At 44.5% G+C, this 14249-nt stretch overlaps 1 protein-coding gene across 7 annotated transcripts in view; it reads left to right on the top strand.

Moving 5' to 3' along the window:
• The window catches only part of cspg5a (chondroitin sulfate proteoglycan 5a), a 54021-nt gene that overhangs the window by 19577 nt on the left and 20195 nt on the right, over positions 1 to 14249 (top strand). For all 7 annotated transcript variants that reach the window (XM_069711959.1, XM_069711961.1, XM_069711957.1 and 4 more), the window contains exon 2: positions 323 to 1307. In XM_069711959.1, coding sequence (XP_069568060.1) covers positions 323 to 1307 — 985 coding nt within the window. The remainder of the gene's footprint in view (positions 1 to 322; positions 1308 to 14249) is intronic.

Genomic DNA, 14249 nt, shown 5'->3' with positions numbered 1-14249 from the left:
CGGTGCTACAAATCGAAGCGGCTGATTTTCTGCGGACACGATGAGCTCTGCGTTCCAGTAAAAAGTCCCATTTGAGGACTTGTAGTTTTTTGAAAAAGAGGATTGATTCAAACTGTCGTTTTCTAGACTGGAACCGTTTTCGCCTCATTACTTTTGGTGCAGTTTTCCCCGCCGCAGTATTTCTCTACTTCCTCCTCCTTCAGAGAGGAAGAAGACGTTCTTTTCTTTTGAAATATTTAAAACGACCTCAGACCTCTTTCTTTTGTTTTGTCTTTTTTTTTTTTTTTTTTATACTGAGAAAATGTTTTTTCTGTGTTTGTAGGAAATGCTGTCGGGACCAACGCCACTGAGCCAGACAGCACGGGCAATGCCACCTCCCTGCTCAGCGAGGAGGAAGGGCTGGTCAAGGTCAACGAGGTCATCGCCGTGACAACCGGGACGAGCACCTCGGCCGCTCCCGACGCAATCAGCACCGTGACCGCGAGGGCGGGCCGCATCCCCCGCGCCGGCGAGGACGACGAGCAGAGCAGCGGCATGTTCGGGGAAACGCTGGTTCCTGCCGTGGAGGAAGTGGGCGTGGCTGCCCCGCCCCAGCTCATCCCCGATTCGGCCGAGACGGAGCACCTGTTGCCGAGCAACCCGCGCAAACAGGAAGACATGGAGGCGGAGGCGGCGGCGGCAGAGGAGGAGGCGGAGGAGGAGGAGGAAGAGGAGCGTCTGCCGCACACCGACCCGCCGTGGATCCACGCCAAGGACACGGCCGTGTTCGACCTGGACCAACTGTCCACCACCAGCGCCGCCCCGTCCCCGGCTACCGCTAACCCCTCCAACCCCGACATCCTCCACGTGGACTTCTTCGACCCGTCCTCTCGCGGCCGTAACCTCGACCTGGCCCCGCCCTCTCCTTCGTCGCACGCCCACGAGCTGCAGGCCGGCGACGCGACCTCCTGGGCGATGCCGGAGAACTACGACTATCTCACGCCCTACGAGGACGGCGTGTCCCCCACCGCCGAAGAGTACACCTACAGCACCACGACCGACGCCTACGAGACCGACGAAGACCTCCGGATGGGCGCCGGGTCTCCCGCTCGCACCCGCCCCCGCGTCCCCGGGGCGGCGCTTCCCGGCGCGGGAGCCGCGGTGCCAAACGTCCCCGCGGCGGCTCCTCCGGCGCTCTTGCCCAACGGGTGCCGCGCGGGCTACCAGATGATCAACGGAAGCTGCCGCTCGCCCTGCGACATGATGCCCAACTACTGCTTCAACGGAGGACAGTGTTACCTGCTGGACGGCTTGGAAGTCTTCTGCAGGTATGACGCAACACGACCCGAAACAAGCCGCATCCATTCACCACAACTCAATATAAATCCAACACACGTGCTGCAGCAATTGGGAAAGTTACCTAATTGATGGCAGGATTATCTGCTGACATTAAACATCCATAAAATAGTGAAGTCATCATATAAAAGGGAAACTTATTCCTGCAAAATTCGTCCTCATAATAATTCAATATAGACATTTTCTTCAGTGCCAGAAGTAATCAAGGTGTCCGTTGTGGTAAATAATCCTGTGTCAGTAATCGTTTGAACCGGGTGATGGTGTAATCTAAATTTATAAGGGACCATAAACCATTTATTTTTAGAGGCGTAAGACAAAAAAAAGTGTTGGGTTATATACCACACTGTCATCTGTATATGAACAGTTACAGCGCACCAACTATAACAAATATAACAACATGGACATTAAAAAAAACTCAGACTGCATGAAGACAGTTTTTTTCCCTAGTTTTTCGGTTTAAGTGTCCATAAATATATATATATACATGTGTATATATTTGTTGTTTAGCTATTACGGATTACACAATAAGTATGTTCATCCAGGGAGCAAAAACTGAGCATAAACAGCCGAGGGGTTCAAAGAGATAATCAAGAAAAACACAAACAGAAATCAGCTTTTCTCGTTAAAAGAAATGTAAATTTTTACTAAATGTTCCGACACCGAAGTGCTGCAGCTGCGTCGGGCTTCATCAGGGTCGCTCATTTGCATGTATAATCGAGGATAATGTTCTACGGTGCAATTAAGACACCGGTGTGTAAATAAAAAAAAATTAAAAAAATCTCTCATCCGAATGGGTCTCCATGAAACTACTGATTCAGAGTTCTGCTTTCTGGTCAGGAACATGTGGAAAAGCTCAGAGCAAAATAGAAAAACCGTGTTTTTATGAGGAAAAACGTCTCCCGGTCTGCCAGACTTCATGCTTAATTTTTTTTTTTTTTCCTTCGTTAAACTGGACTCGAGCTACAGAAGCACACAAACAAGCGAGGAGATCCACGAAGCAGGGCGGCCGCGACTTTCCTCTGCGATGAATCTAGGCGGAGGTCAAAAGTCGAACGGATTAAGAGAATCGTTTTTGAAAATATGGTGTGAGCCGCAGAAGTAGTTTCGGCTCAATCCGAGAGTCCTCTGCCGATGGATGTGAAAGTCAGCAATCAGAGTGCATCTGTGGATTGACGCTCGAGTTCACCGCGGCGGGCTTCGGGATTAGGAGGCCTGCCGATGTTAGGGGGGTGGAGGGGGGATGAGTGCTGCGCCCGATAGCTTTTCCAATACTTTTTTTATTACCGTGGAAAAGATGTTGGCCATAATGTAAATAGAAGGGAACAAGATTGAATCAATACCAAACTTGCGTTGAATTTACATTGGTTGTGTCCCGGCTCGTGCTTTTCATGTATTAGCCTGCATTTGGGTCACACAGCTGAGCTTTCAGTTTCCAGAAAATAAAGTCCAAGGTGACCTTTGGAAAACAAATACAGAAGGTCGTTTGACAACGCTAATTCAGGCGGTCGAATGTCCTCTTAAACTAGTCAAACTATCTCGTCCTTCGGGTGCATGAAAAAAAGATTTGTCATTTTGATTCTATTGTATTCGGCTTAATCACATTTTTCTCGCAGTATTATGACATTAATTAGTTCCTTTAAAAAGAGGCTAAAATGCTTTCACACTATTAAAGTTATTCTTTAATTCCTACAAATACTGCAATTGAACATTGATTTTTTTTTTTTTTTTTGAAAAAGAAAAGTTCCATTTCCCAAGAAACAGATTATAAATCATTTTTAATCATTAAATTGGATGTTTTCTGGGTTGTTTTTTTTCTTTTTCATTCTTTGAGGATTCTGGAAATACCTTCAGAATCGGTGTACTTGTCGTCAACAACCTTCTGGGTTTTTGAAAGGTCACCTAACGTTATATTGTGAAAAGTGAGATCACTTCAAGGTCAGCGATGTAGGTCAGCGATGTGCGTCAACGACCTCCGTCTCCGCCGTCTGCTCACTGATGTCTTTTTACCCCACGTCGAGGTCGTGACCCCGATCTTAGCCGACCTTTTTCTCCATCCATGTGAAACACCGCCATGATTGGAAACAGCGTTTTAGCGTTATTTCCAATAATAGACATCTACTGCAACAACATTAAAAGATTTTATACTCTAAGTTGACCTGCTGTCAAAAGGGGGAAGTGTATCGCGCATTTTATATAAATATGATAGAACCAGCGGCAAGACACCACCCGGCCACTGGACACGAGCCGTGTAATGAACTGCTAGTAAAAATATGTAAAAATAAGTACTCATGGTTCAGATTCGCGTGTTGTTGTTTTTTCAGTCAACGATCATTTTAAAAATGAACTATTTGTGTCTCCCAACCTTTAAAGCAGTCTGGCAGCCCAACAGTGTCATAAATCTTTGAAAGTTTTATGTCCAGAATGTCAAAAATCATAAATAATCTTTCTTTTTAATTATTATTTAGGCAGACCACTCCACCAAATTGGGGTGTGAGATAAACAGCTAATTTGATTTTAGAAGTTTTGCTAGTTAGAAACTAGCAAACTAACCCGATTAGGCACTAAGCAGACAATTAGGTCCACAAATTGACCTTTTTGTGTATTTTTTTTGGTTCATTTGGTTCCTATAACATGACAAAATAGACTCGATCCGTCACATTTCCTCCCACTATGTTTATTAATTCCAGTGTAGTAATTTAAAAAATGACTACCCCCCCCAAAAAAACCCCCAAAAAACAAACTCTGTTTACACAGCAAAATGTCTGGTTTCTGACAAATGATCATCGTTGTTGCGTCGAATCAACAGATTATGAGTGAGAGAGATGTGGAGTGATGGCTGAAGAAGAAAAAAAAAAAAAAGTATTGCTAAGCGGACAACGTGATCCAGATATTTAGGGCAGATTTTGGGTTTCAGTCAGCAGATAGTAGTCAGCGATGATGATGATGATGATGATGATGATGATGATGATGATGATGAACCTCCTGATAGTGAGTCAGACGAGCGCTGGAGAAACACTGAGAGGCGTTTGACTGCTGGGCAGAAGTGTAATGTGGGTCAATGGAGCGCTGGCACAGCTGAGGACCAATATGTTCCTCTGTGTGTGTGTGTGTGTGTGTGTCTGATTACACATGTGACTGAGTTTGCATGTACATGAAACGCTGTCAGTTCGTATGTGTGTGTAAAGCTGCTTCAAACATCAGGCCGACTCGATTACAGCGAGGATGAATGTTTGGACCTTTAGTCCTCCGCAGTAAAACACACGACCTTGTGAAGTGCTGTTTACTGACCTGGAACCCGCTCGACGTATCTCCTCTATACACACAGGATTATGTTTTTGGAGAGATTATTTGATTTTCTTGGATTTTTTTTTATTTTTTATGCCAGACTAGGTGCTATATTTGAGCTAAATTAAATGAGATATTATTACAGGGTTTTCCCATAGACTGGATAAAAAAACTAGACGTAGTGTCTGGGTCGGAAAAATGAGGCCAAAACGGAAGTGCCTTCAACTGCAATACCACCGAGGGCCACTAGAGGTCGGCTCCAAAAAGCCTCCAGCCCCATAGACTCCCATTCAACTTCTCTCGTGAAATACAAAGTCGATAAATGTTGTCCACAAGTCATAAAGATGTCATTCGCTGAAGTCTCCTACTTATTAGTTTTTCTCGGGGTCCATCTGAAAATAATTTGATCATTAATTAGAGCCGATGTGCGTTGGATTTAAGAAAATAACTGCTCCCGATTGTTTTTCAAGCTTCAACTTTTTCTGCTAAATTGTGCTCGGAGACTATGAATATTTCACGGAAGGGATGAATAATTTTATTTCAGTGTCTGGTCATTTACATGAATCATCCCTCATTAAATTAATTTCACACATTATGCAACGACACAAACCAAACGTGGTGATATGCACACCCTCCAGCATCTAACAGCATTATTCATATATTTATCTCATACAAATTTCAGCAGCAGCCCTACATATAATATCCCAAGCTGTATCCAACAATAGAAATTTGATAAATATTAAATGCAGGTAAAAAATGAAACCCTATCTGTACTGCAAACTATGGAGGTGAGAAGATGCTAGTGAGTTGCATGATGGGAAGTACTGGACCCATTGTGTTAACCATAAACTTTACATTAAAAAGGATGTAGCCTACAGGTCTGAAAAATGAGGCAGATGCAGAAGTGCCTTAAAATGCAATACCACCAGGTGCCACTAGAGGTTGGCTCCAAAAAGCCTCCGGCTCCATAGACTCCCATTCAACTTCTCTCATAAAATTTAAAATTAATAAAAAATGATCCTGGAGTTATCTCGGTGTTGTTAGGTAAAGTCGCTCCTTCATATCAGTTTTCTGGAGGTCCGTCTGAAAATAATCCGTCATTAGTTAGAAAATAAGCTTCAAAATAAGGTGTTTTTGGGGGGGCGTGTCTGTTTGATTGACAGGCCTGCGGTGCAGTCAGGTTACAGGTTACTGTAGGTGGGCGGGACGTAGTATCGTCATGTTTCCAATCAGATCGATTCAGATCCACCGCTTGCTCCTCCCCCAGCTCGTCCAAATACGGTCACTTCCTGCTCCAAACCGCTCCGAACTAGCGAGATGGCGACGGACAAAATCTGAGCTGGAGGCTTCATAACGGCCATTCACAAACCGGCGGGTGACGCCACTGTTGTTCACCGCCTGGTTTTAACCCATACTAGAAAACAGGTCAGGATATTTCACCTTTTTTAGTGTCACCTTCGATCATTCTTTTAAAAAAAAAAAATCTTCCCTCGGCATGATGGCATTGCAGTGATAAATAGGTGGAGTACCCCTTTAACATGTCACACATTTGTCTTTCAGCTTCAGGATGAAGAATGTTTTAATTTCAGCAAAAAAATAAATAAGTTTATGTGGAAAAAGCAGCAAAAACAAGTGGATCTGATTAAAAGTTTAAAAAAAAAAATTTTTTAAAAAAAAGAAGCCTGAGTTCAGCCTCAGCTGACCTGTTGCACGTCGAGCCAAAGCACGGGCCTTGAAACTGGCGTTTGCTTTTGTCGCTGAAGCCACGTTTCAGTGGCCAAACTCACCACGTTATAAAGCCAGACTAATATTTACTTTGTGTTCAGCTTGAGCTGTCTTTTATGACTCCGTGTATTTAGTGCGATTGTGATTCCAAACCTCTTTCGGTCCGTACAAACAACGCTCCGAAGTTTAAGCTATCCGCGGCATCTCCGGCGCTGGCTCTCTCTTCCCCACCGTCCTCCCGGCCGACGGTATGTGTCGGCGTCGGTGTCATAAATCCGCCTCCTCCCGCGGGGCCGTTAGGACCTTATTTGGAGAAACAGATGACAAGAGCGATGGGAGGGGACGGGTTGTGTGCTTATGTTCTGTTTGTGATTGAACAAAAGGCAGATATGGAAAGAGAAAGGAAGGAACGGGAATAAATAAAAGAGAAAGAGAGACAGATGAGGACAAAAGGAGAGCAAGAAAGCATCAACAGGACCTGAGAGGTGGACGGAGAAACTGAGTGGGAGAATGAGTCAGAACCTGCTAACGCTTGCCAGGATGGAAACGACTCGGGCGAGCCAGGTCGAATTTACTGGTGTGTGCGTGTGCGTGTGCGTGTGTGTGTGTGTGTGTGTGTGTGTGTGTGTGTGTGTGTGTGTGTGTGTGTGTGTGTGTGTGTGCGCGTGTGTGTGCGTGTTTTTGTCCTGCAGCTTGATGTAATTAAGGGAAGCTTTGAGCACCAACAACAGTTCGTATCCATTTTACATTTCATGATCACATCATGGAAACGCACTCCAACACACACACACGCGCACACACACACGCACACACACACACACACACACACACACACACACACACACACACACACACACACACACACACACACACACACACACACACACACAGGATTATAGGTATATTAGGTATCCCTTCCAAATCAAAGAGCGAGGGGTCGTGGAATTAGGCCAAAGGTCAAACACACACAGGAGATTTACGGTTGTCGAGAAGGCAGAAAGACAAAAGACACACCCACACACCCACACAGTTTGTTTTTGCCAAAAGTAGCCCGGTCGAACATATTTAATCACTACACGCACACACACACACACACACACACACGTGTATGCACAAATTTGTTCTCTGGCTGCGTTCATCTAATAACTGCATGTTAACTACGTGTTGACTGTTAGGTTCACACACACACACACACACACACACACACACACACACACACACACACACACACACACACACACACACACACACACACACACACACACACACACACACACACAGTGATCTGGTTTTTATTGATCTTTGTTTGGATGAACTCCATTGAACCAGTTCAGAGTCGATCAGCTCTCTCCGTCTCAGTCAACTCTAAATTCCTCTGAACGTTTTATGCTCTTATTTTGAAAGAGTGGTAGAGAGAAAAATCTCCTCCACTGGATTTATCAATATGCAAAATTAATGGTCTAATGGTTTAATGGTGATGCTCACAGGGGATTTTAGCGGCAGCTCCTAATTCTCCTAATTGCTGTCATGCAAGAGAGAATAAAAAAATAAATACAAATAGATTTGCTGATGTATGAAGTCTGGATCCCGTCTGGAGAAAAATCTGCCCACTGTACCAGCACATTTAAAAACTAAGAACAGTTGATGATCCCAAAATATCTGTACAATACTGCAAGTGACAATAAAAAAATAAAAAAAAGTATTACTCGTAAATTGCAGTCGCGCACCGACTTTACCTTCAACCAGATTAACCTGCCGGTCCTCAGCAAAAGCCCAGAAAAGGAAATCTACATGCAAGAACATAAACAAACGAACCTGGGAGATGTTCAGGCTGGTTGGTTGGTTGGTTATAAATAACGTCCGAATCGTCTGTGTTAGAGAAAGAAATGCTCCAAAACGTAGGTCTTAAATAATAATTGCAGATGGGACTGATAGCTCGGAGGCTGATCTATGCACCAAACTTCAAAGAAACCTATTCACGTCTTTAAGTGGATATTGCCCCCCCTCTCCCTCACCTTTTCACCAAATTCACTGTTTTTACATCAGAGTCTCAAAGCTGAGGAGTTTTCACTGAAATCATCCCGTTTGCGATGGCGTGACAAAAGAGACGCATCTGCAAATCGGTATTTGGTTTGCAGTTCATGGTGCTGCGAGGGCTCTCCGGGGAATGCGAGCCTTCGTTTAAATAGGTTTTGGTTTCAGTCGTAAAAAACGGAAATGTGACGGACAAACAGAAATGTGATAAATTAGATTGTTTGTAGTTTACGCGGCAAATGTTGCAAGCAGGATGCGAGTAAATAGATCCAGAAACTGTGCTTTCCCGTAGAGCTTTGCTTCGCTGTTTGTATTGTTATACTGCGGGAAACTGTTTTTTTTTTGTGCTTTTTTTTTTTACTGCATGCAATATCACAAGACACTGATCATTTGTTCAGAAATATTTGGTACAATTCTTTTAAAAACGTTGAACTAAACACCAGAAAAAGAACAACTTTTTTTTCCAGATTTTTCTGCTGCCACTTAATGTCGTAATGTATTCAAATCCCTTTTCCTTATTTCAAATTGATGGGTTTAGCATCACCGGCCGACTGGACGGTCCAGTTTTCTCCCCGCTTACAAGGTCATAAAGGCTCCATCTGCATAATGGAAGTTGATGTAGTGATATTGTATTTAAGCCGAACGTGCTGCAGAGGACCCGATGCCTCAGGGAAATCTAGTAGGATGGCTGACGACAGCCAAAAAGCATGTGACCTAAAGCAATACAACAATATTTTAGATGGAGTCGGCCCGGATTTAAAGATCTGTATCTTTTCTTTGACCTCCGTCGCTGAGCCGCACGGTCGTTCAGACATTGTGACCGTGTTGCTCCAGTCTTCATAATCAGTTTTATTTTTCATTGTCTGACGAGCACGTGTCAAAGGTGCTCGATCAACCGCGCAGCCGAAAAGCCAGAGAATCCGCGATGACAGGCGGCGAAGACTGGAAGCTGCATGGAGATATCGCTCTGTACAACAACAACAACAACAAAAAAAGCTCTAATAATTCGTAGAAACAGTGAGGAATAATTAAAAGGAAAATCTCACTTCTTTTTAATGAGCATCCAAATCAAGTCTTGGGGATATTTTTTTATTTTTCGTATCACCATCGCCGTTGTTTTTCCTCTCTTAGCAACCACAATAACACATCAGTGACCCACGCTGTGAATCGTTCATCCCCTTGAACACGCACACACACACACATTGTAGTTTATTTTGGCTCGATCCCACATGCATAGCCTGCTGCCAGAAATACGAATTAAATGACTGAAATGTAAGCAAATCTATTAATCCGCCTCTGAAAATAGTCCCCTTAAAAAATTTAAAAAAAACACTAGTTCTGGCCGTTTCAATGACATTTACAGACAGCGGTGCTCAGCTGTTTAAGAAATGACTGAACTCTTTTTAAATGGACGTAAAACTAAATGCAAATGTCAACAGTACCATTTCACTACAAATCATAAACTTACGTGGATGAACGGCACTGCTCAAATGTTTCAGGTGTTCTTCTCCGTCATCTAATGCCAACAAGGAGGCGTTCGATTGATCCCAAATTCACATTACAATAACTCCGCAAATTCAGTTCGTAAAGAAGCACCTTCGCCACCAAGAAAAATGAGATGCTGCTGTCAATTGAATCTGTGAAAACAACCAGCCTTGTTACCTTGAAAAACTGTGTGCCGAGAAACATGTGTTGTTTTAGAGGCAAAGGATGGTCACACCAAATATTGACTCGATTTATGTTTTCCTGTCGAAGTTTGGATGAAGCCTTTGTTTTTTTTTATTCACTCTACCTCGTTCCAACCCAGTCGGGCATTTATTCCTTGTTAAAACGAAACAAAGAAGGTATAACATTTCATCCCCTTTCTTCGTTAAAGTTCAGTCTTCCCTCCTCTTCTCTGTCAGCCTTTTAAAATCAATTGCAGTTGTTGGGTTTTTTTTTAAATCCTGTCCTCAGCCTGACCCCGTGGCTTTCCTTCCCCCTCCCAAAGCCCGCAGCGTTTTCAGAAAGTTTGTTTTTATTTCAAAAAGGAAACTCAAATCAGCTTTTGTTTCAGCGCCAGTTTTGTGTTTTATAGATTTTCAAAGGTGACGCTCCATCTCCCGTCCTCCGCCGTCCTTTAAACCTCACATCCACCTCTTTCTTAACTCCTTCACCCTCTGCAGTTGTTGCATCAGAAAATATGTTCTGCTTCAAGGAGGAAAAGTTTAAAAATAGTGCTGTTTTTATGCAAATCTGAGATTTATATTTAAATATTCAGGAAACATCCCGTTGCGTCCTTTCCTGTCAGTCTAGAACCAGCTCTTTCAGGTCCGGCCTTTGGTTGTTCCTCCTCTGACCTTCCAAAGACCTCGTTAAAACACACCCCTCCCCTCCGCTTCCTCTCCCTCTGTACTTCAAAATCCTCTCTGCTTCGCCCTTTACGGGAGTACTTAGCATTAAAAAGAGAGAAAACCCAAACACATCCATCAGAAGTCTTCATGGTTCACTTCCGATACCCGAGTCCAAATCTTGTTGAAGCGGATCTGTTGGGGTTTTGATTTATTGCCTTGATATGTCAATTCCCCGAGTGGATCCAAATGGAGGTTTGACCTTTTACTGTATATAAAAGTGGACGTAGCTGTCGGGGTCTGAAAAATGAGGCCGATGCAGAAATCCCTCAAACTGTAATACCAAAAACGTCTGCGGCTCCGTAGACTCCCATTCAACTTCTCTCATCAAATTTTCAGTCAATAAAATTTCTCCGCGAGTTATTTCGGTTTTGTTAGCTAAAGATATGTGTTTTTGGGGGCGTGTCTGTTTGACTGACAGGCCTGTGGTGCAGTCAGATTATGGCTATCGGTGGGCGGGGCATAGTATCGTCAGGTTTCCAAGCAAAGACGGCGCCGGCCAAAATCCGAACTCGGAGCTTCGTGACGGCCGTTCACAACCCGACGGGCGACGTCACTGCTGGCTGTCGCTTGGGTTCGACCCATCAGTCTCGCTCTTCCTTACTCCCCAGTGCTAATAAGTTCAGTCTTATCACCATCGTCATCCTCTGCAAGTTAAAGCCTTCCTCTTCTTCTGTCTCCGCTGGCCCAGCAGGCCGGCTCCTCATCAGGTAAATATTGAAAGGATTTTTTTCAGCTCTGTCATGTGTCTCCGGCCGCCCCCGATGTTAATTCTGCTGTTTTTATTCCTCCCGGGCCGCGGCGTCTCTTTAAATGCGACTGCGGCGAGGGAGATAATGACGGGTTCAGGAGGGAGAAAAAAGAAATGCCGTGGGATACAATGGGAAAGCCCGTGGGACGCGTGGGAAGGTTTGTAGCAGGAAAGATGTTTGACAGCAGAGGTTTTTGGGGTTTTCTGGTCCCTGATGAGGAGTCGCTTCCAGTTTGATTTCTACTCCGGAATTTTTGGAAGAAGAAGAAATCCAATCCTGAAGATCGTCTTTGTAATTTTCGGCCAAGAAGCTACTTCCAACAAATTCAAATAAAACACCAGAACGACCAATGTGTTGGATCGTCGCTTCATACTTTACTGTCTTTCCTAATCTTTTTATGACTTTCAATTACAATCTGATCTGGCCTGCAGTGAAGACGAAACCTTTAAAACCCTGTTTTGTTTCCCAGGAGATCTGCCAATTTCAGTTACGCACCTGCTCATAAAAATGTACCAAGGGAAGAAAGTGGAAAATACAAAGTCACCAAATGGTAGGAAATCTGAATCAGATGGAAAAAGAAAATGACGTCGAGTGGTTTTTGAATAGCCTCTCCGCCCACAGATCGACCAAGAAGTCCTGCGCCGTGTTTGATTTCATTCATTGAAGAGGCCTTCCTCCTCCTCCGTTGGAATATATCACGTCCTTTGCTTTACAGCCACCTGATGTTAATTCTCCCCAGTTTAAATGTCGCTTGGATGATTGTGAACCACCTAACTTATTATCATTCTTCCCTTAAAAAAAAAAAAAAATCACATGGCCAGACTTGAAACTGAAATGTTCTTGGACTCATCGTCCGCAGTCACAGAGGGAATATTTGCTGCAGCAGGAATCACGTGGGCGAGATAATAAACTAAATGCTCGTAGACTTCGTAATGTACTTAGTTTGTTGTGCTTCACGGCAAATGTTAGCCCGCTAACACACTCACCTGCTTCACAACGTGTTACAATAAACACTTTGAGCCTGTTTGCATTCAGGTCTTTGCAGCAACTTGAGTGCAAACCTTTAACCTTTTTAAAAGCTTTTGGACTTTAATTAATGGAGCTCTTTGGCTGCACAGTCAATACTTTTTTTTTCCTCTCTCTCTCTTGAGTTCATTGCTTTACTTTGGTTTTCCTTTCACCATCCGAACAAAAAAAAATCACAGCATCCGCCTCGTTCCCTCCTAACCTCAAAATACGAGAGAGAGAGAGAGAGAGAAAAAACATACAGTTGCACAAACTGAAAGGAGAGACGTGATTCAGCTGGAGGCGCTCGGCAAAGTGCAGGGAGGGAGGAGGACGAGGAAGAGGGAGGGAAGATGGGGGGGGGGGGAGGTAGAGAGCCAGTGAACAAGAAAATAAATTCTCAAGAAGACGAGCAGCAGGAGCGAAGAAGAGGGGTGTGTGGGGGGCGGGGGGGGTTAATGGGGAAGGAAATAGCCGCTGACACCGAATTGTGTCGGGGTGGACGGCTCAGCGTCGACTGCATGGGTGCGATGGCACGGACATTGCCAGCCAGCGCCCGCGCGTCTGCTCCTCCGTTTGGTTGCCATGACGACCAGCACATCCTTGCCTCCCTCCTCCGTGCGTCCCTCCCTCCCTCCCTCTCTCTCTCTCTCTCTCTCTCTGTCTCTCGTTCTGTTACTCTCTATTTCCATCCATCCCTCCCAACACCCACCGTCTATAAGTCCGACTTACGTAAAACCCTCTACTCTGGGTCGAGTGCTCCGAAAAGTCTCCGTTCGAATGTGATCTCGGGCTCCATCGCTCCTCATGCGGGCCCCCCCCCCCTCCCACCCCACACACACCCTCAGCTGGCAAAATAAAAGCATCAAGGATTCAGGAAGGATACGGGAAGTGGTGCCGGTGAAAGGAGCCTGCTTGGCATGTATGGAGGGTCGCGGGAGCGACCCGGACACCTCCGTTCACTTTACATTCCCCTCGACTGTGTGGGTGCGGATCTAAAATGTCCAGTACGTGACAAAGTGTGTGTGAGGGAGAGAGAGAGAGAGAGGACGCAAGTTTAATTGCTCCGTCAGTCGTTTATTAAAGCTGATCTCGCTTTCAGATCACATCAGTGCAGCGTGTTGCGCTCTAATCTGAAATGTGTGGGGGTTTTTTTTGTGCCTAGTTAAAACAATTATGTTTTAAATAAGTGTCGTGACCTTCAGAGTGCTGGGAAAAAAAAAAAAAAACCTGTGGAGTGTCTGGCAGATTGACGGCTCTGTGGTCACAAATAACAAAAACAAAAAAAGAAACAGTACGAGGAAACTATTAAAGTAAAAAAAAAAAAGAAATTCAATGTCTCCTAGGAAATGAAGATTGTTTTTTGGGATCCTTTGACTTTTCATCGAGCCCCACCAACAGCTTTAAAAACGTCCACTTATCGGACACCTTGTTGGCGCCACTTTTTTTTTCGGATCCCATCCGTTGGGGGGAGGGGAAGGGAAGATTCTTCCCAGAAGATTATGTTTATAGACTGAAGCTTGTTTTGTTCTCCAATTCAGTTTTTTGTTGTTGTTGTTTTACTTTTCCAAGAGTAATATGGGAACTTTGATACCAGTTCCATGTCTGGATATACCAGAATCAGGCATCTGTGTGTGTGTGTGTGTGTGTGTGTGTGTGTGTGTGTGTGTGTGTGTGTGTGTGTGTGTGTGTGTGTGTGTGTGTGTGTGTGTGTGTGTACATA

Source organism: Brachyistius frenatus, unplaced genomic scaffold (genome assembly GCF_029030835.1).
Source record: "Brachyistius frenatus isolate BFR_SWC_R1_liver_20210118 unplaced genomic scaffold, ASM2903083v1 Contig_104, whole genome shotgun sequence".
NCBI lineage: Eukaryota > Metazoa > Chordata > Actinopteri > Embiotocidae > Brachyistius > Brachyistius frenatus.
The sequence above is the reverse complement of the archived record's forward strand: the minus strand, read 5'-3'. Positions and strand labels throughout refer to the sequence as shown.